Below are 14733 nucleotides of genomic sequence, written 5' to 3' on the forward strand. Positions count from 1 at the left end.
TAAGTCACTATTTTTCTTGGTGAATTTCTATTGTTGCTGAGTTTTGCAGGTCCTCTGGGCTTATAAAAGGGACAAAAGTGAGGATCTGCTGTTAGTTCACAGTGATTATGATCAATTTAAATAAATTGCTCAACTTAAATGGACACAAAACCGAATTAAAATTATTAAAATTGATAAAAATTTAGACAATTTGTATAAATTGAATTATTTACCGCTACTTAGTAAAATTAAAGACAATTTAAATATAGCTTTAATAGGTAGAGTGAACTGTATTAAAATGAATATCTTTCCAAGGATCTTTTTCAATCTATTCCCTGTCAAATATCTTTAAAAAATTTTGAAGATCTTAACTTATTTGTTAGCATTTTTTTGATGGAAAGGGAAAATGGCTAGTGTATCGTTGGAAAAATTAACTTGGAAATTTGAATGAGATGGTTTACAACACCCATGTTTTCAGAATTATTATAAAGCTGCCCAATTGAAATTTATTAGTGGAATGTTTGATTTAAATGAATCCTCATTTTGGGCAAATATAGAGTTTCTAAAATTGATGAACAATGTATGCAAGAATTTATCTACAAATGGAATTAAAAATTGTTAATTGGTAGAGATCCACCAATATTGAAGCATTTAATTGAATTATGGAATACAATTGATAATGAGATAGGTGGAAAAGGTAAGATTTCATCTAAAGCGCCTTTATATCAAAGTAAGGTTTTTCCTTTTTCTGTTAATAATCAGTTTTTGAAGATATTGAATCTGTTGGGGATTAAAAATTATGAAGATTGTTGTGAAGTGTGGAAATTTGCATCTTTTAATTGAATGAGGAAAAAATATGAGATCCCTAATAATACTTTTTTTTGCTATTATCTTTTTTAACTGAAAAGTTAGGCTATAGTTTAAAATTACCTAGACAATCTGCTTTAGAGTTATTACTTACTAAAGGAGATATAAATAAATTTATTTCTGGGATGTATAAATTATTACAAAGTAAAATGTCTAAACCAAATATTCATAAATCAAGATTAAAATGGGAAACAGTATTGAATAGGAAGATGGATGAAACAGTTTGGAGGAATTTATGTAAAGATGATATGATTAAGGTTATAAATGTAACGTACAAATTCATACAATATATTTTTTATATCAATTATACTTAACCCCTCCAAAATGAAAGAGATTTAATTTAATGTCTTCAGATTTTTGTTTTAAATGTGGCAAAGAGATAGATACCTTTTTCCATTTGACTTGGATCTATCCTAATGTTGTGTAAAATAAACTTTATTTATTTAAGAAAATTGTTAATCGATAAACAATATACAGCCAATATAAGTAATTTTATATAATTATATATATATCTTTCTTTGGCTTGGCTTCGTGGATGATGATTTATGGAGGGGGTAAAAGTCCACGTCAGCTGCAGGCTCGATTGTGGCTGACAAGTCCGATGCAGGACAGGCAGACACGGTTGCAGCGGTTGCAGGGGAAAATTGGTTGGTTGGGGTTGGGTGTTGGGTTTTTCCTCCTTTGTCTTTTGTCAGTGAGGTGGGCTCTGCGGTCTTCTTCAAAGGAGGTTGCTTCCCGCCGAACTGTGAGACGCCAAGATGCACGGTTTGAGGCGATATCAGCCCACTGGCGGTGGTCAATGTGGCAGACACCAAGAGATTTCTTTAGGCAGTCCTTGTACCTCTTCTTTGGTGCACCTCTGTCACGGTGGCCAGTGGAGAGCTCGCCATATAACACGATCTTGGGAAGGCGATGGTCCTCCATTCTGTAGACGTGACCCACCCAGCGCAGCTGGATCTTCAGCAGCGTGGATTCGATGCTGTCGGCCTCTGCCATCTCGAGTACTTCAATGTTAGGGATCAAGTCGCTCCAATGAATTTTGAGGATGGATATATATATAAAACATAAGCACAAAAAAAAGAAAAAAAAGAAAATTATACCCCTCCCACCTTCCCTCCCCATCAGCCCTCTCTTTGGGAGAGCTTAAAATAAAAGCTTAAAAAACCCTAACCCTATAATACCTCAAAGTACATTTAAATGCATATATTCCAAATACGGTAACCACTTATTAACAAAAAAAAATTATCATGCAAATTGTATGTAATTTTTTCCATAACAATACAAACTTTCAATTCGTTCTGCCACTGCATTATATTAATCACTGTATTATCTTTCCATGTACTTGCTACACATTTACAAGCTACAGACAGGACTAAACATACAAATTCAATCTGAAATGTATCCAGCCCTAGTCCCATTAAAAAAAATAGATGGATCTAATGATAACTTAATATTATATAAATTTTCCAAAATTAACCTAATTTCTTCCCAAAATGGTTGTACATGAACACAAGAGTAAACAGCATGTTTAAAAAAAAGTACCAGTACATACACCACATCTAAAACAAGAATTTGAGTTACTAAAACCATATTTTTTCTATTTCTCTGGAGTTAAATATAACTGATGTAAAAAATTGTAATTAACCATTCCATACCATACATTTGTCATTTTAGTTACACTGTCGTAGCACATATCTGCCCAATAATCTTCAGGAACATCAAAAGCTAAATCATTTTCCCACTTAAGCTTAGACTTCTCCCATTCCAGTTTATCCATATTGTCTTGTCACACTTGATACATAACAGAAATATATCCATTTTTTGGTATGGAAGAAATCAAAGATTCAAATTCTGTCAATACAGGTAAAGTTATCTCTCTACCACACATATCTTTCACCAAAGCTCGAAGTTGATAATAAACCAACAAAGAATTTTCAGCAATATCAAAACATTCCATCACTTGATTAAAGGAAAGAAACTGTCCTTCCACAAAACAATCCTACAATGTCTTTATACCCTTAAAATCCCAATTCTTCAAATACTTATTAAATATTGAAAAAGGAATAAGCTGATTATTATATAATGGGGTTAAAATTGACAATTTACCTTTTGATCCTAAAATCTTATTTCTTTTAGTCCACACCTTTAATAAATTCTTTAATATCGGCATATTATATTCCCACAACAAATTTATATTCCATCAATATATAAATTGATGCATCTCAATTTCAGAAATGCAAGCCATCTCAACTTTCACCCAACTTGGGGGTTGGTCCACATCCATCAATCTACTAATAAATTTCAACTTGGCTGCTTCATAATAATTTTGGAAATGAGGTAATTGAAGCCCACCTAATGCATACTTCCATGTAATGCTGCCCGCGATAATTTACCTTTCCATAAAAATTCTCTCATGGCTTTATTTAAATCCTGAAAAAATCCCCTTAAAAGAAAACACTGTATTGACTGAAATAAATATTGAATTTGAGGAAAAATATTCATCTTAATACAATTAACTTAACCAATTAAAGTTAACGGGAGATCTTTCCATTTAATTAAATCTGTTTTAATCTTTTTTAGTAAAGGAACATAATTTAACTTATATAAAGATTGATAATCAGCATTTACAATTATTCCTAAATATTTAATTTTATCGGAGCATTTCAATTTTATAATATCTTTATATTCTGAAAAATCTCCTTCTCCAACTGGCAAAATTTCACTCATCCCAATTAACCTTATATCCAGATAATGTTCCATATTGCAATAAACATTCCTGCAGTTGTGGCATTGAACATTCTGGCTCTGTCAAATATATCAAAACATGATCTGCAAATAAAATAATCTTATATTCATCATCCATAACTCTCATCCTTCTTATCTGTTCATTCTGTCTTATTGTTTGAGCTAAAGGTTCAATAGCCAATGCAAACAAGGCTGGTGACAATGGACACCCTTGTCGAGCTGAATGCGTCAATTTGAACGGTAATGAAACTTGACCATTTGTCACCATCCTAGCAATCGGGTTTGTATATAAAGCTTTAACCCAGCCAATAAAAAAGGGCCAAATTTAAACTTCTCCAACACCTTAAATAAAAATTCCTATTCAACCCTATTAGAGGCTTTTTCCGCATCAAGCTGCTGTTGATATGCATTGACCAAAGTAATCAATCGAAGAATGTTATCTGATGCATTCCTATTCTTAATAAATCATGTTTAGTCAATATGTATCAATTTAGGTAAATACTTAGCAAATCAATTTGCTAACACTTGTGCTATAATTTTATAATCTACATTCAGTAGAGAAATAGGTCTTTTTGAAGACACTTGCAATGGGTCTCGATCGCTTTACAAAATTACAGTAATTAAAGCACTGGAGCAATATTTCGGCAACTCACGCACTTCAGTTACTTGTTGCAATACATCCTCAAACACAGGATAAATCTTCTTTAAAAATTTTGTAAAATTCTACAGAAAATCTGTCGTCCCCCAGTGACTTTCCATTTGGCATCTCCTTTATTGCTTCCTTAATCTCAAATTCTGTAAATGGAGCTTCCAGTTCCACAACATCTTCCTCCTTTAATGCTGATAACATTAAATGAGATAAATAAGATTCAATAACACCACTATCCTGTTTCCCCCTCAGAAATATATAATTTTTGATAAAATGAATAAAACTGGTCATTAATTTCTTGAGGTTTATAGGCAACTATTGAATTCTTTTTAACAGCTTTAATAATCTATGAAACCTGTTCCGTCTTTAATTGCCATGCAAGTACCTTATGTCCTCTCTCACCCAACTCATAATAACGCTGCTTAGATCAATTAATTAAATGCTCAAATTGATGTTTGCAATGTATTATAATGTAATTTCAAATTGGCCAAAGCCACTTTCTTATCTTCTGTGACATCTTTCTGAAATTCCTTCTCCAATTCAGCAATTTGCTTCTCCAATTCTAAACTGTCTGCCATATACTGTTTCTTAACTTTAGTAGTATAACTAATAATCTGCCCTCTTAAATCATCTTTTAGTGCATCCCATAACACAAAAAGATTATCTACAGAATTATCATCCTCAGTCTAAAACAGTGATCTGTTCTTTAAAAGTAACAAACTCTGTTTTTTTCAACAACATTGTATTAAATCTCCATCTATAAGATGAACGTACTACTTCTGAACTTACACAATAAAAAAAAGAATGGTCCGATATAACCGTACTTTTATATTCCACCTGTAATACTCTTGTAGATGTGCCAATATTTAAAAAAATGTCTATTCTCAAAAATGAATCATATTGAGACAAATAAAAGGAAAAATCTTTCTCCGTAGGATTGTCCCTTCTCCAAATATCCACCAAATTTAAGTCTTTCATCAAGGCCCCAATTTGTATCACCATCTTTGATTTCTTTATACTTTTTGGAGACCTATCTAATAAAGGATCCAAAACACAATTGAAATCTCCCCAAACTAAAATATTTTCATTAGCCTGATTTAACAACAACAAAAATCAAAAATAAAATGCTCATCATCTATGCTAGGTGCATAAACATTAAGCAAATCCAAGATTCAGCAAATATTTTACAATTCATCCTTAAAACCCTCCCAGCATTTCCTTCCATAGATTGTAATTGAAAAGGCAAATTCATGACTTAAAATTGCTACAACCCTTGCCTTGGAATTAAATGAAGAAAAAAAACACATGACCAACCCAATCTCTCTTCAATTTGAGATGTTCTTTTTCAGTCAAAAGTAGTTCTTACAAAAAAGCAATATCAATTTTCATTTTCTTGATATAAGCCAAAACTAGTTTTCGCTTAATCGGGTTATTTAACCCCTGAACATTAAAAGTTGCAAATTTCAGATTAGACATATAATCACTCACTACAAATTGCTCCCCTCATTATATGTTAAAATCACTATCCCTCCCCTAAATATTTTTTAAAAAATAAAAAAATTCCAAAACAAAAAAAAATTATTAACTAAAAAAGTACCCCAAAAAAATGCCCTAAAAAACTAGGTGTGGTAAACCCCACTAGTGGCAGATGACTATCAAAGATTTCAGTGCCATCCACCACCCCCGTGCCAGAGATACATTATTCACATCAACATAATCAAGTATATTGAATCCAATGACTCCAATCCCAATGATTGTTCCGGGTCTTCAATGTCAATAAGTCTTTGAGTTAATACTTCTTTCTTTCCATTCTTCCCATTTCTCCCATTCTTCCCATTCCCATTTCCATTTCCATTTGTCTTCCTTTTAGGCGACGGCAGTGAAAATCGACCATTTCCTCGCAACTCTGGTAGTGAATTAGCAAAGATTAATGCATCATGGTAATTTTCAAAAAAAAATTGAGATTGAAAATTACCATAAAAGACTTTTAACACTGCTGGTTAACGAAAAGCAAATTTGTAACCCTTGCGCCGCAACGCTTCTTTTGCCGAATTGAATTCCTGACATCGCCTAATAATCTCCTGACTCAGATCTGCGTATTTTATTTTAAATTCTGTTTTTTTTTTTTGAATCATCATTGAAGTTTGACTTTGTCGTGCCTTCTGCTCCGCCGACCGTAGTATCATTTCTCTATCCTGATATTTCAGACAACGAATTAAAACCGCTCTTGGTGGTTGTCCCGGAAATGGTTTCTTCCGCAATGCTCTATGTGCCCAGTCCAACTCTAGGCCTTCCAAAAAAAACTCCTTGCCCAACATCTTGGGAATCCATTTCTTAAAAACTTTTATTGGATCGGAACCTTCAATATCTTTTGGAAGACCCACAATCTTTACATTATTTCTTCGAATTTGATTTTCCAGTGAATCAATTTTTTTTTAATAAATTTTTCTTCCGAATTCCCCAATTCACAAAAGAATCTTCTACTTTCTCCATTTTTCCCTTGTTACGTTCAACCTGATTTTTACATTCAAAAAAAGCTGTTTCATTTTTAAAATTTTCTTGCACTGTATCCACTGATTTGATAAATTTATTAACATCACTCTTAACTGCAGTCATATCTTCAGACATAGTATTCATTTTAGTTGTTACTTCCAAAAATCCTTGAGTCATTTGTTTAAACATATTATCCATTTGATAAGCAATCCGTTCCAAAATGGCACACACAGACTCCATTCCAAATTCCAGTGCCTCTTTTTGAGGTCTACTTTCTCTAGTTTCCAGTTCCAGTTGCTCCTGCATGCTGCCCAGTAAATGTAAGTTTTCTTCTTCTTTGGATGTCGTCAGTCCCTTTCTGGTGCAGCTGTGGGTCTGAACACCCGATGACGGCACCCCAACTACGCTCGGGTCCCCCCCCCCCACAGCCCACACCCGATCCAGCAACTCCCGAACCCTAGAGGCGCTGTGCCCCCCCTCTCTCGGCCGAGTCGCCCACGCGCCTGACATCACAGGCACTTTGTTTGGCACCAACTGAGCTTGTCATCAAGCCAGCACCATCTTGTGAATGCAGGATCAGCGCCGGCATCATACTCAGCCAGGCAGTGGTCCTCTGTGCCTTAGGAACTCCCGAAATCAACTCCGTGGCTTCAGTTAAGCAGGTAGGCCTCAATTCTTCAGCAGTCTTTAAAGGTAGTTTCTTCTGCAATTGAATTTTTTTTACATTAGTAGCCATTGTAACCCACTAATGTTCCAAAAAATAAAAAAAATATAATTTTTAATCACTTTTATAATTTTTTTTATCGGGTGCTTAAAAAAACTAGCTAAGGAAGGGTGAGATCGCACGTCTGTCCTATACACCATCTTGGCATTCCCCCTCCTGTCCTAAAGTTAAGATCTTTTGGATACATTAAATTATTTTTGAAAAAAGTATTAAAAGTTAATCCAATGTAGTTTTTATTAGGAGATATTAAGACGATTGCTTTAAGATTAAGATTGACCATGTATCAAATTGAATTTTTACGTTTAACTTTGGCTGTATCTAAGAAATGTTTGGCTATTACTTGGAAATCTGATTTAGCTCAAGGAATGCAAAGGTGGCAGACTGAAATGAAATTTGTATTCCTCTTGAAAAGATAATGTATAATTTAAGGGATAAATAATCAATTTTTTTGTAAAAGTATGGAGCCAATATTTGAAAATTCTTGGTTTGAAGGTTTGAGCTCTCAATTCATTCCTGGGAGACATCTTGGTGTCACAGCTGAGTAGTTGAATTATAGATATGATATTTTTGTGTGTGTATATATATATATATATATATATATACATATATATATATATATATATATATATACATATATATATATTTGCATATATATTTGATGATATTTTTCTTTTAGTGGGTAGATATAGGGGAAGAAGGGTGGGTATTAGTGCGGAGGGAGAGGGAGGTGGGGTGGTTTGTTATTTTCCGCATACATTTTTCTGTATATGAATTTTATTATAATTGATGTTATTGTCGCTTCAAAATTTTAAAATAAAGTATTCAAAAATATGTTGAAAGACATGGGCAGAGTCGATGTAGAAAGGCTCTTTGCTTTGGTGAGAGAGACCAGAATATGAGGATACAACTTCAGGATTGAAGCACAATGACTTAGAACAGAGATGCAGACAATGCTCTTGAGCAAGAGGGTGATAAATCTCACACAGTTATGGAGTCCAAATTATTGTGTTTATTTAAGGGAGGGATTGTTGGGTTTTTATTTAGCAAGGGTGTCAAAGGTATGGGGAGAAGGCTAGGCAGTGGGACTGAACGGGAAAATGGATCAGCTCATTATTGAATGGTGGGGCAGATTCAGTGGGCTTAACAGCCTATTTCTGCTCCTCTTGTGGAAAATATGGGCAGTCAATGAACATGGAGGGTTAAAGTTGCAATATCTAGTCAAGGGAAGAAAGATAACAATTAAGAAAATAACAGAATAATCAAATAATTAACAAACCAAGGATTACAGAATGCTTAAAAATACCTGTCCATGTGCCAGAGACAGGTAGTAGAAAAGTCTGTGGATGTTATCTTCATGAATTTTTCTAAGGCCTGTGACAAAGCCCCACGTGGAAGGTTAGGTAGGAAGGTTCAGATGCTCAGTACTCATGGTGAACTGGATTCGACATTGGCAATATGGGTCAGGCCAGAGAATGGTAGTGGATGGTTGCTTTTTAAACCAGAGGAATGTGACTAGTGGTGTTCCTCAGGGATCAGTGCTGAGACTATTGTTGTTTATTATGTATATCAATGATCTGGATGGTAATGCCATAAATGGATCACTAAGTTTGCAGATGACACAAAGTTTGGAGGTATAGTGAACAGTGAGGAAGACTTTTAAGTTTGCAGAGGGATCTGGACCAGCTCGAAATATGGGCTGAAAAGTAGAAGATGGGATTTAATGCAGACAAGTTGCATTTTGGAAGGGCAAACTGAGACATACATGGTAAATGGTAGGGAACTAAGAAGAGTCATCGAACAGAGGGATCCGGCAATACAGATACAAAATTCCCTCAAAGTGGTGTCACAGATAGATATGGTTGAAAAGAGAGCTTTTGGCATATTAACTTTCATATTTCAAAGCATTGTTTTGAGTGCAAGAGTTGGGATGTTTTGGTAAAGTTGTATAATTCATTGGTGGGACCGAATTTTGAAATATTGGGTCAGTTTTGGTCACCTAACTACAGGAAAGATATCAATAAGATTGGAAGAGTGCAGAGAAGATTTACTTGGTCATTGCTCAGTCTTCAGGAACTGAGTTGCAGGAAAAGGTTAACACTATTCTCTAGAGTGTAGAAGAATGAGGGGAGATTTGATAGGGGTATACAAAATTATGAGGGGGAGAGATACAGTAAATGCAATAAGGCTTTTTTCCACAGAGATACAAACCAGAGGAGGTGGGTTAAGTGTGAAAGGGGAATGTTTAAGAGGAACATTAAGTGAAACTTCTTTACACAAAGGGTATGGAACTGTGAAAAAAGCTGCCAACTAAAGTGGTGAAATTTTAACATTAAAAAAAAATTGGACAGGTACATAGTATGGAGGGCTATGGACGGTGCAGGCCAGTGGGATGAGGAGGTACAGTATTTAGGCAAGATTGTTTTTTGTGCTGTTGTGTTCTATGGTTCTAATGGTCAAAATGGGCTATTATGGTTTTGGGAAATAGTGAGATTGACTTTGTGTGAATAGTGCATTACATTGAATGAATCTCTGACAGTTTGCAAAATTATTTGCCATTATTAAGCTAATCTCCAAGCCCTTACTAGATCCTACAATTTTAGGTCTATAGCAATGTCAGGGCGTGTTTTAATTTACAGAACAGAGTGACCTGCTTCTGTTCCTAGGTGGGTGGTTGTGCATGTGCGTGTCTCACCTATTCATCTCAACCACTCTTTGGGCTTGAAATTTGTCCAGCTTGTGCAGAACGATTATATATATTCATGAATAAATAAACAAGAATTACTGGAGCAAGATATTACACAAAAACTTCTGGTCTCCCCATCTCTGGTGTCCCCATCTCCCCAAAAAAACAAGAATTCCCATAAGTTTGTTCAATTATCTTAATTCATAACAATGTAAACAAAATTAATTTCCCATTTGGCTGATGGAATTTAATACAGATAAATGTGAGGTGTTACATTTTGGAAAGGCAAATCAAAATAGGTCATATGTATTAAATGGTAGGCTATTGAGATGTGTAGAGCAACAAAGGGATTTAGGAGTGATGGTAAATAGTACCCTCAAGGCTGATACTCAGGTAGATGGTGTGGTGAAGAAGGCATTTGGAATGTTCACCTTCATAAATCGGAGTATTGAATTCAGGAGTAGGGAGGTTATGATGAAATTGTACAAGGCATTGGTGAGGCCAAATTTGGAGTACTGTGTACAGTTTTGGTCAACAAATTATAGGAAAGATATATAAAAAAATAGAGAGAGTGCAGAGAAGGTTCACGAGAATGTTGACAGGATTTCAAGGTTTAAGTTACAGGGAAAGGTTGTGCAGACTAGGGCTTTTTTCTCTGGAGCGTAGAAGATTGAGGGGGACGATAGAGGTGTTTAAGATTTTAAAAGGGACAGAGAGTAAATGTGGATAGGCTTTTTCAATTAAGAGTGGGGGAAATTCAAACTAGAGGACATGGTTTAAGATTGAAGGGGGAGAATTATAAGGGGAACATGAGGGGAAATTTCTTTACACAAAGGGTGGTAGGGATGTGGAATGAGCTTCCGGCAGAGGTGGTTGAGGCGGGATCATTGGTAACATTTAAGGATAGACTGGATAGTTACATGGATAGGAGAGGACTGGAGGGGTATGGACTGGGTGCTAGTGAGTGGGACTAGGAGGGTGGGAATTTGTTACGGCTTGGACTAGTAAGGCCGAACTGGCCTGTTCTATGCTGTAAGTGGTTATATGGTTATATGGTTAACTCAGGAGCATTTTTTTGAATTTCATTGTGCAATAAAAGTCAGGTCCTCCTTCTCTCCAAAATGAAGATTCATTTGGAATTTAACATCACAAATGCTAAGAGCCTTCAGTGAATTTTCCATAGTCTCACGATTATAAACAAATTAGTTAAGACTGACATATGCGTTCCAATAAAAGTTCTGGGACAAATTTTTTTAAATGTTTTTTTTTTGTATGTAAATGACAGATCCAACGAGAATTACGATTCCACCTTCGGATATGGATGTCACAGTGGGTGAAAGTACAATCTTACCATGTCAAGTCTCCCATGATCCTTCATTGAATGCTGAATTCTCGTGGTCTTTTAATGGTCAACTTATTGACTTCAGAAGAGACAGAGATCATTTTGAGAAAGTTGGAGGGGTAAGTGGCACACAAAGCTTCATGACCTAATCTTGAGATTTGGTGCTTTTTACAATGAACGTAACAAATGCATAACTGGTAAGTTCTAAATATGAGCCATGTTCAGCTCACCCCAGAGAAATTATTCCAGTCAGACAATATTGTGTGATCTCAGATGATTTTTCTTGAAAAGTGCAGTACATCAAAATGATGGGTCATGACAAAATTAACTTTGTACTTTTTGGATTTAATATGTCTATTATACTTTTCAATGGAGTCCACAAATTTTCATTGCTAAGGTTCTGAATTTAAATAAAACAATTTAGTTGAAGTGCCATGGAATGTTTGATGCCAACAGAACTAAAACAGAAATGGGATAGAAAACACCATTCAAGAATTAGATATGAAATGTGGAAATTAAAATCAAATGCAGATGTTTGCCTATTATTTGTTGCAAAGTATGATTTCTGTTAATCAATAAACATTTTCTTGTGAAATACACAAAATGTTGGAGGAACTCAATGGGTCAAGGAAGCATTCATGGAAGGCAAGAGATAGCCAATGTTTCAGGCCAAATCTCTTGTCGGCCTGAAACATCAACAATCTTTCACATTCTGTGGATGCAGCCTGACCCACTCAGTTTCTCCAACAATCTCTCTTGTTTGCCTTTTCTTGCAACTCGGTTAAGTTTCAAATATTTCTGAAGATGATGAATAGCCTGTTGCAATGAAAGAATACATCAGGAGACTGTTCATTTTTAGAAATCGAAATGTTAAGTTTCATTTGCAGTTGCTCACATATCTTTATGGTGCCAGGAGTTACAAAACTCATTGGTGATAGAAGCTTACTCTAGTTATCAAATGTAACAGAGTAATATTATAAGAATAGCTGCATCAGAATCATTCTGTGGTCAGGGAAAAGGGTGTGACTATGAGTGAGGCAGGGACTGGGATCCAAGAGACAGTGCTGGAGGAGCAAGCCTCAGCCCTTGATCTAGTCTGACTAATCCTTCATTCTTATTCCCTGTGTGGATGAGAGTGGGAGCAATAGGATGAGCAACCTAACTGTGGCACTGTGGTTCAGGAAGCCATTCAAGAAGGGTGGGGAGGAAAGAGGAGAGAAATGTAGTGGTAATTGGAGCTAGTATAGTTAGAAAATCGACAAAGTTAGTTGTTGCAAGGATATAGCATCTCTAAGGCTGTGTGTCCTGCCTGGTGCCTGGATTTGGGACATCTTATCTGACCTGCAGAGGAACTTGCAGTGGGAGGGAAAGTTCTAGTTGTCGTGATCGCTGTGGATACCAGCAGCAGAGGTAGAACCAGGAAAAAGGTTCTGCTGAGGGAATATGTGAAGCTAGGAACTACATTAAAAAGCAGAACTAAAAAGATGGTAATCTCTGGATTACGATCTGAACCAAGTGCAAATTGGCATAGGGTCAAGAAATTTAGAGAGTTAATGCATGGCTCAAGGATTGGTGTGGGAGAAGTGGGTTCCAATTCATGGAACCACTATTGCAGTATTGGGAAAGGAATGAGCTGTTCAAAGGGAATGGGCTCAATCTGAACTGTAATGGACCTGGGTCCTGGTAAGTCGCATAACTAGGACTGTGGATAGGGCTTTAAACTTAATGGTAGGGGGAGGGGGGTGGTGGAGTGTGTTCAATAAATTGCAAAAGTTAAAAAAGAGAAATGTAAGAATAGAATGTGTAAACATCAAGTGCAAGAGAGGCAAAGATTGCCAGATATTAAAAGCACAATGGGCACTTTATCTGAATACAAGGCAATAGCACAAATCAGTACAAAGGGATATGATTTAGTGGCCATTGAAAAAATGTAGTTGCAGGCTGGAGAGGATTGGAAATTAAATATCCAAGGATATTAGGTAACCGGAAGGACAGGCAGGAAGGTAAGAGAGGTTGGGTAGCACTCTTCATTAAAGATGAGATAAGGATGATAGTGAGAAATGATACAAGATCTGAGGCGCAAACTGTTGAATCCATCTGGGTTGAGATTGGGAATATTAAAAGGCAAAATAAAAATAGCTGGTGAGAATCACCAAAAGACCACCCGATAATAATATTACAATGGCACTGCCAATAAACCAAGAAATATCAGAGGCATGTAAGAATGGAGAAGCAGTTCTTGTGAGGGATTTTTACATGCACATAGGCTTGGTGTATCAGGTTGGTTAAGGAAATCCTGAGGAAGATTTCTTAGAATGCATCCATAATAACTCTCTTCAACAGCATATTACTGACATTACAAGGGAAGATGCTTTCTTAGGGCCTAGTCCTGCATAATGAAACAGGTACAATTAGCAAGCTTGTAGTTGGGATCCTCTTGGAAAGAGGGATAACATAAGAAGGGTGCAATAGTTCGGTCTTAGACCAGTGTGTTATGCCTAAACAAGGGACGCGGTGATAGAGGAATTGGCCAGTGTAGACTGAGAATGCAGACTATGTGGCAGAATACTTGAGGAACAGTGGAAGACTTTCAATAAGATTTTTCAACATGCTCAATAAAAGTATTTTACAGTTAAAACCAAGGACAGTAAGGGTGGAGTCAGCCATTCTTGAATAGCTAAGGAAATCAAGAAAGGCATCAAACTAAAACCTCATGTGTACAAAGTCTCCATGAGCAGTGGGAAACTAGAAGATTGGCAAAACTTTACAAACCAACAAAGAACCACAAAGCGAGCAATGAAGAAAGGGAAGATAAATTCTGAAAAAAAGATAAGCACAAAGTATATAAAATGAACATAGGTCCATTGGAGGATGAAAATGGGGAACTGATATTGGGTAATGAGAAAATGAGTAAATTTTTGAAGGACTCTTTTATGTCAGTCTTCATAGTGGAAGACACATAAAACATGCCAAAGGCAGCGGTTGTGGATGTGATGGGATGTGAGGACCTGGATACAATAGCTATCACTGAAGAGGTAGTGCTGAGCAACTTGTGGGTCTAAAGATAGATGTCTCCTGGTCCTGATGGAATGCATCTGAGGGGACTGAATGAAATTGTAGCTTATAGTCGAGGCTTTGCTAATAATTTACTCAAATTCTCTAGATGCTGGGCAGGTCCTGGTGGATTGGAAGATGGTGAATGTCACGCCACTGAACAAAAATGGATGTAAGCAAAGTTTAACATCTGTGGT

General features: G+C 36.0%; 1 protein-coding gene across 36 annotated transcripts in view; it reads left to right on the forward strand.

Moving 5' to 3' along the window:
• LOC138763207 (contactin-4-like) overlaps positions 1-14733 on the forward strand; it is a 2221540-nt gene that overhangs the window by 1949491 nt on the left and 257316 nt on the right. For all 36 annotated transcript variants that reach the window (XR_011357395.1, XR_011357394.1, XR_011357396.1 and 33 more), the window contains one exon: positions 11426-11601. Coding sequence is in view for 33 of the 36 variants with exons in the window: in XM_069936987.1 (XP_069793088.1) it covers positions 11426-11601 (176 nt within the window). In the remaining 3 variants the exon portion in view is untranslated. The remainder of the gene's footprint in view (positions 1-11425; positions 11602-14733) is intronic.

The sequence above is a fragment of the Narcine bancroftii genome, chromosome 5 (genome assembly GCF_036971445.1).
Source record: "Narcine bancroftii isolate sNarBan1 chromosome 5, sNarBan1.hap1, whole genome shotgun sequence".
NCBI lineage: Eukaryota > Metazoa > Chordata > Chondrichthyes > Torpediniformes > Narcinidae > Narcine > Narcine bancroftii.